This window comes from Aythya ferina (assembly GCF_964211825.1).
Source record: "Aythya ferina genome assembly, chromosome: 3".
Classification (NCBI taxonomy): Eukaryota; Metazoa; Chordata; class Aves; order Anseriformes; family Anatidae; genus Aythya; species Aythya ferina.
Genome location: NC_140298.1, coordinates 2,101,317 through 2,114,044, shown reverse-complemented (window position 1 = coordinate 2,114,044; position 12,728 = coordinate 2,101,317). Strand labels below are relative to the sequence as shown.

Below are 12,728 nucleotides of genomic sequence, written 5' to 3'. Positions count from 1 at the left end.
TCCCTTCATGTGGGTGCCGGCGGTCTCGTCCTCCGCCCTGCATCTTTTCGGTTCTGTTGAACAGTGAGAAGCAAATGGCTGCAACAGCCGGGGATTGCCTCCCTGCCTCGGTGCCGGAGCAGCGTTAGCAGCCTGGTTACAGCTCGCACTGCGTCAGCCGTGCTCCACACCCCGCGCCGTCAGCTGACCGGCCTCCTGCAGCACCAGTGCAGCAGCAGACTGCAGACGCTGCTGGGGAAGCCCATGTTTGCCATCCCGGGCTGTAGATTTCTCCTCTTGCAGCTGTCCTGTTGGTATGCATAATTGATAATCACAGCTGGAGGGTAGATCGCTGGGAGAGATGGACAGTCAGCCGAGCAGTTGGAAGGATAAGGGTATTTGTTCTTTTACCTTTTTTCCTTTTTTTTTTTTTTTTTTTTTTTTAAGCTAAAGATGCTGCGGGTTGCTTTTAACAAACGGTATTTGTAGCATGTATTTGATGGTGAAATGTATCTGAAGATGTAAGTTCTGTTTGTAGTATATGTAAAAATTGTAAAAGCTGTAGGTTAGAATGGATAAATATGAGCAATGCAGAAAGAATAAATTATTTATGTAGATGAAATAGCTTGTGTGGCACTGCAGATCTTCTCCAGTCCTACAGAATGTATTAAAGAACAGCTTATTTTGGTATGCATTGCACAAATACCAGCATAGTCTGATTTTAGTTGTTGAAATTCCTAGGTTATTAATAATTTAATAATATTAACCATTAGCTCAAAAGAATCTCATGTTTGCAGGTCATGCAGCTCAGTAATTTTATGAGGAGAAATTGCATGCAGGCTATAGCAGGCTGTTTTTTTTTTTTTCCCTTTGGTATATACCATGTTTGGGGTCTACTGTTAATTGTGTTTGCTTAGGATTTTTTGTAATTCTGTTGGATTCTAGGTAAAACTGTGCTAGATTTTGAGAACTTAAAGGTCTAATATCAAATTGTTTCAGGTAAATAAGTAGCTAGCCTTAAATTAGCGTGGTGCTGACCTTTGTTCCTGTAACCACCAATGGGAGATCACCATTGTAAATCTGTGTGGATCTCTGTGATTAGTGCTCAGTGTGTAAGAGTTTAAGCCTTATTCAAATACATAATCTTCAAACTTTATCAACAAGACAAGCTTTAAAAAATTTTAATTATCTCTGGATACTAAACTTCTTAAAGGTCCCTGTCGTGCTTGGTACTTGTATTTGGGAAGTTTTCCTCTTCTTTAAAACTATTGTTTCAAATTTGCGTTTTTTTTTTTTTTTTTTCCCCCCTCAGGCAAAATTGCCAGCTGTCTAGAATCTGTAAAATGCTCTATCAAAATTTGAATATGTAGAAAAAAAGTGCTGCAGGTGAAAATTCTTTGTCCTGAAGACAACCATTCTCAGTTGTAAGCTTTCATTAAAGGGCTGTAAAATATTAGGAAAAAATACCCTGCAGTGTTTTGTAATATGTATTAATGTGTAATTATTTTAAATGTTCAGCGCTCCCTATGTCAGGCCTGAAATTCTTGGGTTTAAAAAACTGAAAAGAGGGTGGGGTTGGAAGAATTCTGTGAAAATTGAACGAGTTACCTTTGGGCACTTTGGCCCCATTTTCAGGCTTTCTTTTGCAACCCAACGAGCAGGATTGGCTGTAGTCCGTCCCTCACTGCAACCGAAAGCAGGCGTTTCCTAACCCAGAATTCAAGGCCTTGAGAATAATAGAGTCTTTCTTGGATTAAAATTAATGAGTTGTCAATCATGAGCGTGCCTTTATCGCACAGGAGGGTACTCAGGGGGTTACGCCAAGCCCTGTAAGCTGTGAGCTGCTACTGCATGGAGGGGAGATGAGCTGTGGGGAGGCCAGTGGCCTGGGGTCTGCGGGCTTCTATGCAAAGCGTGGACCTGATGAGCATGTCCTGGGAGTGGTAACAAATGGGCAAAGCAAAACCAAAGCTGTCCTTCACGTATGTTTTGTGCTGGTTTGAAGAAGTGTTTTAAATTCCTCTTCTTGTTCTTACAGAATGGCATCCCGTTAGGTGGAGGAAGCTGTTTTCGTGCCTGTTTCTCCCTCCAAGGAAGTCCCTACTGCTTTGAGGTTTAATTATAATACAACTGGTATAGTCAGGGTCTGTAAGAAAATGGAAGCAGAGCAAGAAGGTTTTCTGGGGAAGCAGAACAGTCTGGTTCCTCTCCTTTTGTGACTGTGCAGTGTGGTTTCTGTTAAGATTTATTTATGAAGAGATGAAGAAGTCCTCTTTCATGTTTTCTTACTTTGTTAGGTCAGGCTCCAGCGGTGTGGAAAATGATGGGTAAAGTTCAGGGATCTATGACACTATTCGCCTTGCCACAAAATAAATATGGAAGCAAATATTGCAACATGCTTTTTTCCAGGCTTAAAAATAAACTTTAAAAAATGAAGTAACAATCAAATCTAAAATCAGAGAAGAGCCAAAAGTATGGTTCATAGATTTTCCACCTAGAGCACTACTTTCTACTTAAAATAATCTTAAACTTGTTTTTGATATGCATGTTTCTTCTGGTACAGCTGTAGTAATTGAGAAAGCAGCACAGTGAAAGTGGTAAACTTCCCTAACCTGTGCTATTGATCATCGAGATAAGCAGGGTGAAATAAGTTTACCCTGGGGATGGCAACACTTTTATTTTTAGCACATTTAAAGACAGCCCCCATGGAGTAATCAGTACCGAAGTGTCTAGAATGGATTATTATTTTTTAATAATTTCAATGGGTTGTCAGGTTTTAATCGCTGAATAATGGTAATATAGGATGAACACCACAGCTGTACACCCAGGATATCCCAGGAGTATTTTATTTTATCATTTTTGATTTGTATACTGAAAATATCTCTGAGTTCTGGTTCAGATTTCATAAAAGGTGGAAAGGGTTGCATAGGCTCATGCAGCCTTTGATTTTTAAAAATTTCATGAGGAGTAAACAGGACTTCGGAATGGTTTCCTCAGTTCGTATGTTGTGCATGAGGGCATGCATCTGTGGGTTTACGATTAAGTAGAAATGAAAGAAAACGTACTGCAGTGGCTCAATTAAAATTGTTAGATAGTCTTTGCATTTGTGGGGTGGGTAACCCGGTAGTGTTGGACTTTATTTTCATTCTAGCATGTACTTTGTGGAATATGTATCTTTTTTTCATTGCTGCGGATTGTGGGGCAGATGTGCCAGGTCTGAAAGGTGTATATGATCCAGGCTCACCGACTGACCTTTGGGCTGCAGGTAGACCCGTCGGTCCCGCTGGACTTGGTGCTTCTTTGTAGTGCCTCTCCTCAGGGCAGGGAAGGCTCTGTGGGTTGGAGCCGGCCCCACAAGCTTGGCACCACATGCAGTCATGCCATGACCACACTGTGTTTGCAGCTTGGGGCTGGTTTGGTGTTTGCTGACTTGGTGGTCAAGGTGATCGCAAGACCCATCTGGCTCCCAGCATCTGATCAGGGTAAAGTAGCCCCCTCTGTAACTGCTCCTGCTTACAATGGCAACCACAACTTGGAGGGAAAAAAAAAAAAAAAAAGGTAACCTTGTCATTTTGATGTGGAAAGTCTTTAAAATGTGAAACTCGAGTGTGCTAATGGGGCCTGTGCTTGGAAGGCTTTGACCACCCATTGGGACGCATTTAAGACCTTCTCTGTAGTGTGATTGAAATTGCTTCAGGTGGGGTATTTCAGTACGTAGGCAATATCTGGCAGGACTGTAAGGTCAGGGATCTGCTCTGGTTTGGTTACCTGGGTGTGACATCACTCTCTGACTGCGTGCTGCTTGCAGTGTCTCCAGGTTAGCATTCCTGCCACTCCATCACCAGCAGCAAGTAGTGTCCTTCTAGCTGCCTTCCTGCAGCAAGGAGAAGCACAGGCTTCCCTTTCACGCAGATGTCTTTTCCAGCAGGCCCTCCAAACTAATGACCAGTTTTTTGGGGTGCCTCTGGGTCTGAACCTGAGCTGCTCCCCAGAGGTGAGTGCTCTAGGGCTCTGCAGGGCTATGGGCTGGCTGCTCGCTGCTCCGCTCCTGACTTCTTGCTGGGGCTGGGGTTTTCCAGCCCAGTCTGCCCCCACAGCTGCTTGATCAAGCTTGGGAAGAGAAATGTGGCTTCAGACCTCGCCTGCCAGGTACTCTTCACGAAGGATCTGTGGAAATGTGAAATCACTGTCATAAGTGAATAAGAAGTTTAATTAAAGGAGCTGGAAAGTGCTGCTCTGAAAAGAAATTGGCAGCAATTTACCTACTGTGGTCCTCATGGTCATGATGACAGTTGTCCTTCAGCACCATAGATGCATTTGGGAGCTGCTTGTTCTCAGTGCTTGTATTCAACTTCTGTGTTAGTACAACGCTCTTCTTAACTTGATCCAGAAAAGGCTTCTATTTATGTGTCTAAGCTATTTTGACTATTATTTGAAGAATATAAGGATTTTCTGCTTGTGTTTCAGATTACAGAAAGATTCTAGTGTAACGGCTGTTGTTCACCCAATGCTTGTAAATCACACGCTGCTTGTGTTTTTTTTAAAATCTTCGTTCTCCCGTTAGACAAATAGTCTTTATATGGTGCTGAAGCCCTTTGTTTGTTTGTTCTTAAAGGCTGCGTGCAGGGTAGTTGTTCATTGTAGGCACGCATCTCTGCCTGGCAGCTGCGTTCCAAGGACTTGGAGAGGGGCGGCTCCTGGCTGCGGGCTGCCAGCCTCCTGCTCCTGCCTGCGAGATTTCGCGCTCGCAGCGAGACGCAGCCAGCAGGCAGGCAGTTGCGTATATCTGCTGACCTTTGAACGCCCCAGCAGGAAGTGAAAAGGCGCTGGGTAGTCAGCTGTACAAGATCTGGGTGCATGCAAGCAAACTCAAGATGGATGCCAAAATTGGTTAGTCCCCCCCTGTTTTTTTTTGGTTCGTTTCATGCGTGTGAGTTAAGCTCTGTTGTAGATCTTGAGGCTTTTAATTTCTCTTTCTAAAAAAAGAGTGGATTACTCGGTTCGTGTTTTTTTTTTTTAAAGAGGATTGTCAGGTTAAATATATTAAACCACTATTTTTTGTCATCAAAAAACTGTATACAATGATTCCGTTTTAAGATAAATGTCTGTGAAAGAAAGCAGATACTTCAAAAATACAGTGATAAACCTGCTATCACGGCACTTGCTTTATAAGCAAAATGTAATTGGATGAGTTCTGCATGTAAGGCACGGATGCTAGCAGTACTATTTTTAGATATGCCAAGTGACAGTTCGTGCTTACCAAATGTAGGCAGCTGTTCTTGCTTTAGAATAGGCCTGGAATACTTGCATTAAATGCATGAGATTATAGTTCGTGTTGTATAAAATACAGCTTAAAACAGTTTCAGTGAGAAGAGGCATGCTCGGCAGTGCTGTTCTTGGGAGTCATTTTTTTGTTTGTTTTTTTTTAATCTGCTGTGAATATCTTATGTTTAAGTTAACACCAGAAAGCTGCTTATAGTAATGCTTTTAACCTTTTCTTTTACTTTAGAAAGAAATGCAAATACCTGTTTCAGATCAATTGGGAAAAAAAATAAATCAATTTCACCATTTAGTCTCTGGACTAAAAATTACAATTCCATTTTTCAGGTGATATATAACACCAAATTTCCCTTTGAAGAATTCACTATGAAACAAGATACACATGTCGTGACATGGAGGTTGATTTGGTCTTTTTCCAAATGGAGTGGAGACAGAGTGACGGGGAAAAGTCTTCTTGTGCAGTTTAACTGTGGTCTGGGAGGTCCTAGCTTGGGGATTTTTCTTATTACTGAGAACAAAAGACTTGAAGATAGGTTGCTGGAAGCCATTTGGTGTTTATGGTGTGCTTTAATTCCAGCAATTTGTCTTTATTTCTCCCATTTTGGAAACTGTCATACAGATGAATTATTGTCTTCACATTTTTATAACTGGGTTCAGATATAACACGCTACCAGTTGTAACACATGGTTTCCTATGAAGCAGGAAGAACCATCTACCAGCGTAGATGCTTTAAAATTGTGTTACAGAGAAGGGAGTATGGCATTGATAGAGCTAATGCCATCTGCGGAAGGAGAATATGGCCATGCTTAGTGTGTCACATGAGCGTCACCCTAATATTAATGTATGGATGCTCAAATTGCACCATTTAAAACTAAATATAGTTTCAGTATCTGAAGCAAATACTCAGGGAGAAAAATCAAAGATTTTTGCATGATTTAGGAGCAAAATGTCCACCAATGTTTTTTTGTCAAGATGATTTTTGAAAATCTCACCCAAGCGTTGGGGATACTTACGGCTCGGTTTTGGAAGGGCTCTTCAGTTCCCAGTGTTTTGTAGGCCATGCTCACAGCTTCATCCCTAGCCAACTTCTGCATGCTGAATTCGCTCATGTAAGGTGTACAGAGACCTGGACAGACACTTCTGTGATTAGAGACAAACAAACCAAATAAAAAGTTGTTCAATGTAGGGTTTATAGTTCATATCAAAGGAATTTTACCGAGACTTACTTTTTGTTTGATTGATTTTTACAAATAGTAAATAAAAGTACTTGTCTTGCCTTGGCTTAGAGCTTCATTTGTTTGACAGGGAAGATAGCAGTGCAGCTGTGTAGCACGAAGAGACCCAGATGAGTACCGGGTCTCTACGCTGGGCTGCAATTCGACGAGGACTTTAAACTGATGCTGTTCTGAGAGCAGCAGTGTCACCTCCTTTGGTCGGCTGCTCTATCTCTCACCCCATATGTCTGTGGGGTCACGTGGTGAACCGCATCCAGAATCTGATCTGGCCGACTGCTTCGTTGGTGTGTTGTTGTATTTGTCCCACTGGTTGTTGGCTGTGTGCAGAGAGCCAGGCTAGTTCTGTGCATGGCCCTGCAGAAGAAAGTAATGGGACTTGAGTGGCGGAGGGCTGAGACTGTTTCTTTCAAAAGCAGTTTTGGCTTATGACAAATTTAAAGTCTTTGTGTAACTATAACCCGACTGTAGAGCTTGATGAAATTTCTACCAATACAGTAATTTAAATATTTAGATAAAATATTTAGCATTATGAAAATGGCTTCCCTATGTTTCTCACCAGAGTTCTCGTTTTTGCAGTGCCTGCTGCTCAATGTGGTTTCCCTACAGAAATAATTAAGAAAGGACGTCAGCTTCTGAAACATGTGAAATTGCTCCAGTGGCGTTGTTGTGTTGTACCTACAAAAGGATTATGTAGTTGTTGCCCTAAAGAGTCTACTAAGTTGTTTAATGTTGGTGCATTAGCACACTTTCATCCTGCAAGAAATAATAATCGCACTGTTTTTGAATTGCTTTGTTTACAGGAATTTAGAGTAAGAATCCTGTTCTGAATTGTGATACACTATTTTACAGTTAACTTCTGCAATGTTCAGGACAGGATTACTAAGATTGTGTTGTAACAGTAGTAATTGTTCGTAATTTGTCTTGAGTTCTGCATTTAATAGCTCTTACGTTACCACTGTTAACAAGCAGTTTTGATGCAGAAGAGGAATTTATTCTCGTGAAGCCTAATCAGCTGTGGAAGTAGAAACCATGAAGAGTGAATTTTGTTGTGTTATCTCACCATGCAGTACAAAACTAGACCAGACTAGGTGATCCCGCACAGTTGTGTACAATGGAGAATGTGTTTGGTGGATTTCATGAACAAATTTTTTAACAAACTTCCCCCCCCATCCCCCCCCAAAACCAAACAAAAACAAGCCTGCAATTGATGCACTAAGCCATTACCTATGACTTACGCAAGGGTGTAGTTTGCTTTAAAAGGTGATGCTGAAAATGGCATAATACAGCATTCTCAGCTGACAGTCACTTAGGGAAAAAATAAACTTGGTTTATAAATGAGTATTTTGCATTTGTAGCACAGCAGATTTGTCCTGAATTGAAATTAGAGTGTGGTTAGTCTCTCTTAATGGCTCATTCTGTCACAACACCATATACTCCCAAGGGAACTTCTTCAGTCAAAAGGAAACAAAACAAACTGTTGATGCCTTTGCCTCTGTTGGACTTGCAATGATACCATGGCATAGGGATCTGTTAATGTCTGTGTCATTTGTCCTAACAGGGAATCAGAATTAACCTCTTCAGTAAGTGGCCTCCACAAAAATAAAATTAAATGAAGCGCAAACTGCTGTGGTTCTTATGCACAGCACAGCACTGCAGGTGAAGAGATTAATTCTGACATCGCTTAGGGGCAGAATTGTTCTTAAATTTTAGCAATTACATTTCAGGTAATCCGAACATCAATAATCCCAATAATCTGAAGTCCAATGCAAAAGCAGTGCTACAATAACCTATTTCTAGTTGTAATTTCAGCTCTCATTTGGTAGTGATTGCGAGTTCCATTCGTGATGACTCTCAGCAGTCAAGTGAATGACATTCTCTGTTTTCATATGGATGCAAAAGGTATCTTGTACTAATTTCTTATCTTTTTTAATTTTTAGTTGTTGACCTCCTTTACTGGCGAGACATTAAGAAGACAGGAGTGGTGTTTGGTGCCAGCTTGTTCCTGCTGCTCTCGTTAACAGTGTTCAGCATCGTGAGCGTGACCGCTTACATTGCCTTGGCCCTGCTTTCTGTGACCATCAGCTTTAGGATATACAAGGGAGTCATCCAGGCAATCCAAAAGTCCGATGAAGGCCACCCGTTTAGGTGAGGTTTTTCTTATAATTAAGAAAAAATGTATGTTGTTTTGGGGCGCAGCACTGTTGGTGCTGTTATGAGCAGTAAATGACATATGCCATACTATGTTGCATAATAATGTAAATAGCCTCTGTACTGAAAAATCTGTCACCCAGCCTACGACTACACTGCTTTCAGTTTTTCTCAGGAGGCAAATACAGTGGAAAAGCAAATGAATTGAATGCTTGGTACAGGGGATTTTCCTGGCACTGCTAGAGTGTCCTAATTTGCATTTAAAAAAAGAACAACAAAAAAACATATTCCAACCTAATGGAATAATGTGTGCATTTTGGAGTGGTGTAGTCTTCAGAATGTGAACCAGTGGCAGATGATGTACAAAATGTAAATATTACTTCAGCACTTCCAGTGCAATTTATTTAGTAAAAAAATAGAATAAATGTAGTAGGGGGTACTTGTATCTTTTTGAAACTTCAGGATACTCTTTAAATTATATATTAGCATGTAACAGCAGAGCTGTGTTCTCCATATGGAAGGCTGCCTTGTGATCAGCAGAATCCAGGTTCATTGCAGCCTGCCCAGATAAAAAAATCCAGAAACCTGGACTCTGAAGAAATTTCTAAGGATTGAGGAGTTTAATCGTAGGATTAAGTGTTTTTAAGTGGTTCTGCGTGATGAGCTAAGTCCTTGGGGTACACCATGTGTGCACTTCCCTGCAGGGGGGGATGCAGCATGCTTGGTAATCATACTCTAACTGTAGAGTACAGTGGTGCCCATTATTGCAGAGCTGCATCTTAAGAGACATAAATATATTGGTGGGTTAGACTAATTGCTAAGAGTGCATGCCAGCCGTAACCCACACTGCCAGCCGTAACCCACACTGCTCTTGCTTCTCTCCTTTTTTAACAAATTAAGTGGCTCAGTCTGAATTTCCCTTGCATCTTTCAGAAAATCCTGCTTGCCCTCCTATTTACAGCCCTCTTACTCATTTTGTGGTGTTTCCAGTCATTCTTTTTCTTCCTCTCATCTTTAGTAAGACGAAGTAAAATATTTTCTTGATTTTTTTTTTTTTTTCCCCTCTCTGTCTACATGTAGTGGCTCATTTAGCCAGTAGAAGTCAATCTCTACCTAAAACAACAGTGGGACAAAACTCTGAGGGGAAAAGTATTTGTTTTCAAGCTTAGATTGATCTTAGAAAAAAATACATCTGGCCAATTGACAATAATATTCAGAATAGCAGCATGACATATATATCTTTTGCAAAACAAAACAAAACCATCAAGGCCTTTGTTTCTTATTAGGGTGAATAGTTCCCAGTGGAAATCCGGTTTGCTCTGTGCTCTTTAAGCAGTTTATTTTTAAAAATAATGATATTCGTAAGAAGCTTCTAGACATTCTTTTCCAACATCCCTGGTTGCTTTTCAACTGCAGGAAGAATGCTTCTGCTTGAATTTAGTTTGACAGTGAAGAGACATCCATGAGATCGATGTACCTTTTGATTCAGGTACCAAATCTCCTGCTGATGAGCTACTAGTATATGTAGGAGACTCCATTATATGTCTCCTGTGCATAATAGGAGATAACCAAAACCACAAAAATAACCTCCCACCCCAAAGCAGAATCCCCAACTGGAAGTAATAGGTAAGGTGCAGTAACTGTAAAATGAGCACCCTGTGATAGTTGTGCTACATTACTCCTTCTCCCTGTAATGCACAAATCAGATAAATTACTCTTCATTTAAAGGGTCTAAATTGTCATAGCCACAACAACTACAGATAAATGTCATGGTGTAGTGGAAAGAACACTTAACCAGACACAATTGTACATCTTTCTGTTAAAAGAATTGCTGTCTGTAATCGTGAGAAGTTTTTTTGAGCAAACAATAAAAAATTCTCATTTTGCCATGCCTTATTAGTGTACTTGTCACAGCGTGATGCTGATTTCAGAAGCGTCTTCTAGCAGTATGAATGGATATGTTGATTTTGTAGGACATGGTTTCTATTTGAGAAACGTAGAAATATCAAGTCCAGCAGAGTCTCAGGTTGCCTTAAGAACTTTCTTTTTCCTAATGCAGTAGCAAAATCAGTAAATGATCTCCTCCTCCCCTGCCAGCCTGTCCATCTGTGTCTCTTATTTTAAATGTACATTGGCCTTATTAGCATGATAGACAGCAGTATACGTGTCAGAGGTGCTGGAAACTGTTTTGGCCACTCGCTAGCCTTGTCTGTTCATTCGTGTGTGCTAGCCAGTGTGCCTTTTTGCCTGGGCACCGGGTAAGACTGCATGTGACTTTGTAAATACACTAGCACAGCAGAGTAGTGAGAGAGAAACTCTTTATATTCTTTTCTCTTTAAGAAGATATGGGTATGTTTTTCCTCTTTTGAGGTTTGCTTTTACCTTCCAAGAATAACTTAGGTTAGCTCTGTTCTATACTTCTAGCATGCCATGTATAGTGAGGTTTCTCTCATTTTAACATGCTGTATGTTGATATTGTCTGGCAGAGCTCTTATAGTACAGTTTCATAAGCTATTCTGTCTTGCAGGGCTTACTTGGAGTCTGACGTAGCCGTGTCTGAAGAGCTTATTCAGAAATACAGTAATGTTGTGCTTGGCCATGTTAATGGCACAGTCAAAGAGCTGAGACGTCTCTTCCTAGTCGATGACTTAGTTGATTCTCTGAAGGTAAGTCTACTTCAACTGTAAATGTGACAGCCTTGTGTAAATAGATTCCTTGCTGACCTAAGTTAGCAAAGCCCACTTGTCCTTACAAATGTGAATGAACAATAGCATCTTTGGCTCTGTATCGAGTTTTAGTTTGCTTGCTGGACCAATTTTTGTTGTTTTTCAGGAAGTGCAGCATTCTCTTAGACACATTAAGTACTGAATGCAGTCATAGAGTGGTTAGCTTTATTTGTACTTCATTTTGACAGTACTACAGTAAAAATGAATCGAAAACTGAAATAAACTTTGGCTGCATACAGTTGAGCTATTACACCTCCTTGCTGGTGCTTAAAAACAGGAATCATAGAACAAGACACTGCTCCAGTATGGGCATTCAGAATGCATCACGACCACCTCTCTCTCACTCACTCTTAAAAATAAATAAATAAATCCGTTTACAGCTAGACTGGCACAGTCTGGCTTATGTTTTTCAGTTTGTTTCTGTACAGAGACTAGCAAGTGGTCAATTGATTTACAATACATTTACTTGCCTTGAACAGCAGGAGTTTTCTATTCATTTTTTTACTGGAAGAATGGGGACTGAATAATGCCTGTGCTTTACTGGGAAGGTAGAGGCTTCTTTCAGTCACTTGGTTTGGGTGTAAATAGTTGTTTTTCTTAGCACTACAAATTACTGAAATGTTTTTTTTGGAAACAACACTGCATAAAGCATGCAAAACAGCCTAACAGATACCTAGCATATGTTGAATTTAGTACTGAATAGAATTTACTGAATGTTGCAGAGCAAAACTGAGGTGCTCTTTACTGAGGTGGCAGAGCAAGAAATGGCATTGAAATGGCTGAAAAACCTTAATTTTTATTCTGTGAGAGTTATGCTCTCTCCTGCCAAGCTTATCACATTTCTTTGTCTTTCAAACAATTGTTTCCTTTACTGAGTACAACTTGTTGGCCATTTGCTTTTCAGTTTGCATAATCTTCTTGAAATAAAGTTGCATTTATCCTCCAGTTAAATCTCTTGCTTATAAAGTGCTTTGCAAAGGCCTTTGAGTTGTTGTGAGGATGAGGGAAGGGGTTTGGAGAGAAACTTGGAATAAAATAGGAAGGCTGTAAAAGTCCTTGTTTTATTTGTGGAATAGAAATTGAAGATAGTTCTCAGGATCTTAGAGTTTCTAGATGCAGTTTCTCATATAGATGCATTTCTCTTGCAGTTGCTCCTATATAAACACAGTGAGGAGTTGGTACTGTGGGCGTTGGAAATAATGTTGTCCAAGTTTTTCCCAGGAAGAGTCCTTTCCCTCTGGAAAGAGGAAAAGATGTGTAAGGATGTTGGGTGTTGTCACCTATTGTCTGGTGCTCATAGAAAAGATTCAGGTTCTCAGAAAGAGAAGAGGAGATAAAGGATTAGCCCAGGGGGTTGTGC

The 12,728-nt window shown here is 40.5% G+C and overlaps 1 protein-coding gene and 1 long non-coding RNA gene across 9 annotated transcripts in view; one reads left to right on the top strand and one right to left on the bottom strand.

The window, feature by feature from the left end:
- Window positions 1-12,728, top strand: part of RTN4 (reticulon 4) — a 46,332-nt gene that overhangs the window by 24,708 nt on the left and 8,896 nt on the right. For 6 of the 8 annotated variants that reach the window (XM_084514066.1, XM_084514063.1, XM_084514062.1 and 3 more), the window contains 2 exons: window positions 8,432-8,639; window positions 11,170-11,308. In XM_084514066.1, the coding sequence (XP_084370192.1) occupies window positions 8,432-8,639; window positions 11,170-11,308 (347 nt within the window). Of the gene's footprint in view, window positions 1-64; window positions 375-4,711; window positions 4,870-8,431; window positions 8,640-11,169; window positions 11,309-12,728 lie in introns of those variants that run through there. The other 2 variants (XM_084514070.1, XM_084514071.1) reach the window with 2 other exon arrangements.
- On the bottom strand, window positions 794-8,423 carry LOC311434141. Its single transcript, XR_014691287.1, has 2 exons — window positions 6,273-8,423; window positions 794-4,146 (listed from the first exon to the last, which is right to left on the bottom strand). It is a non-coding gene; the product is annotated as an uncharacterized lncRNA (long non-coding RNA).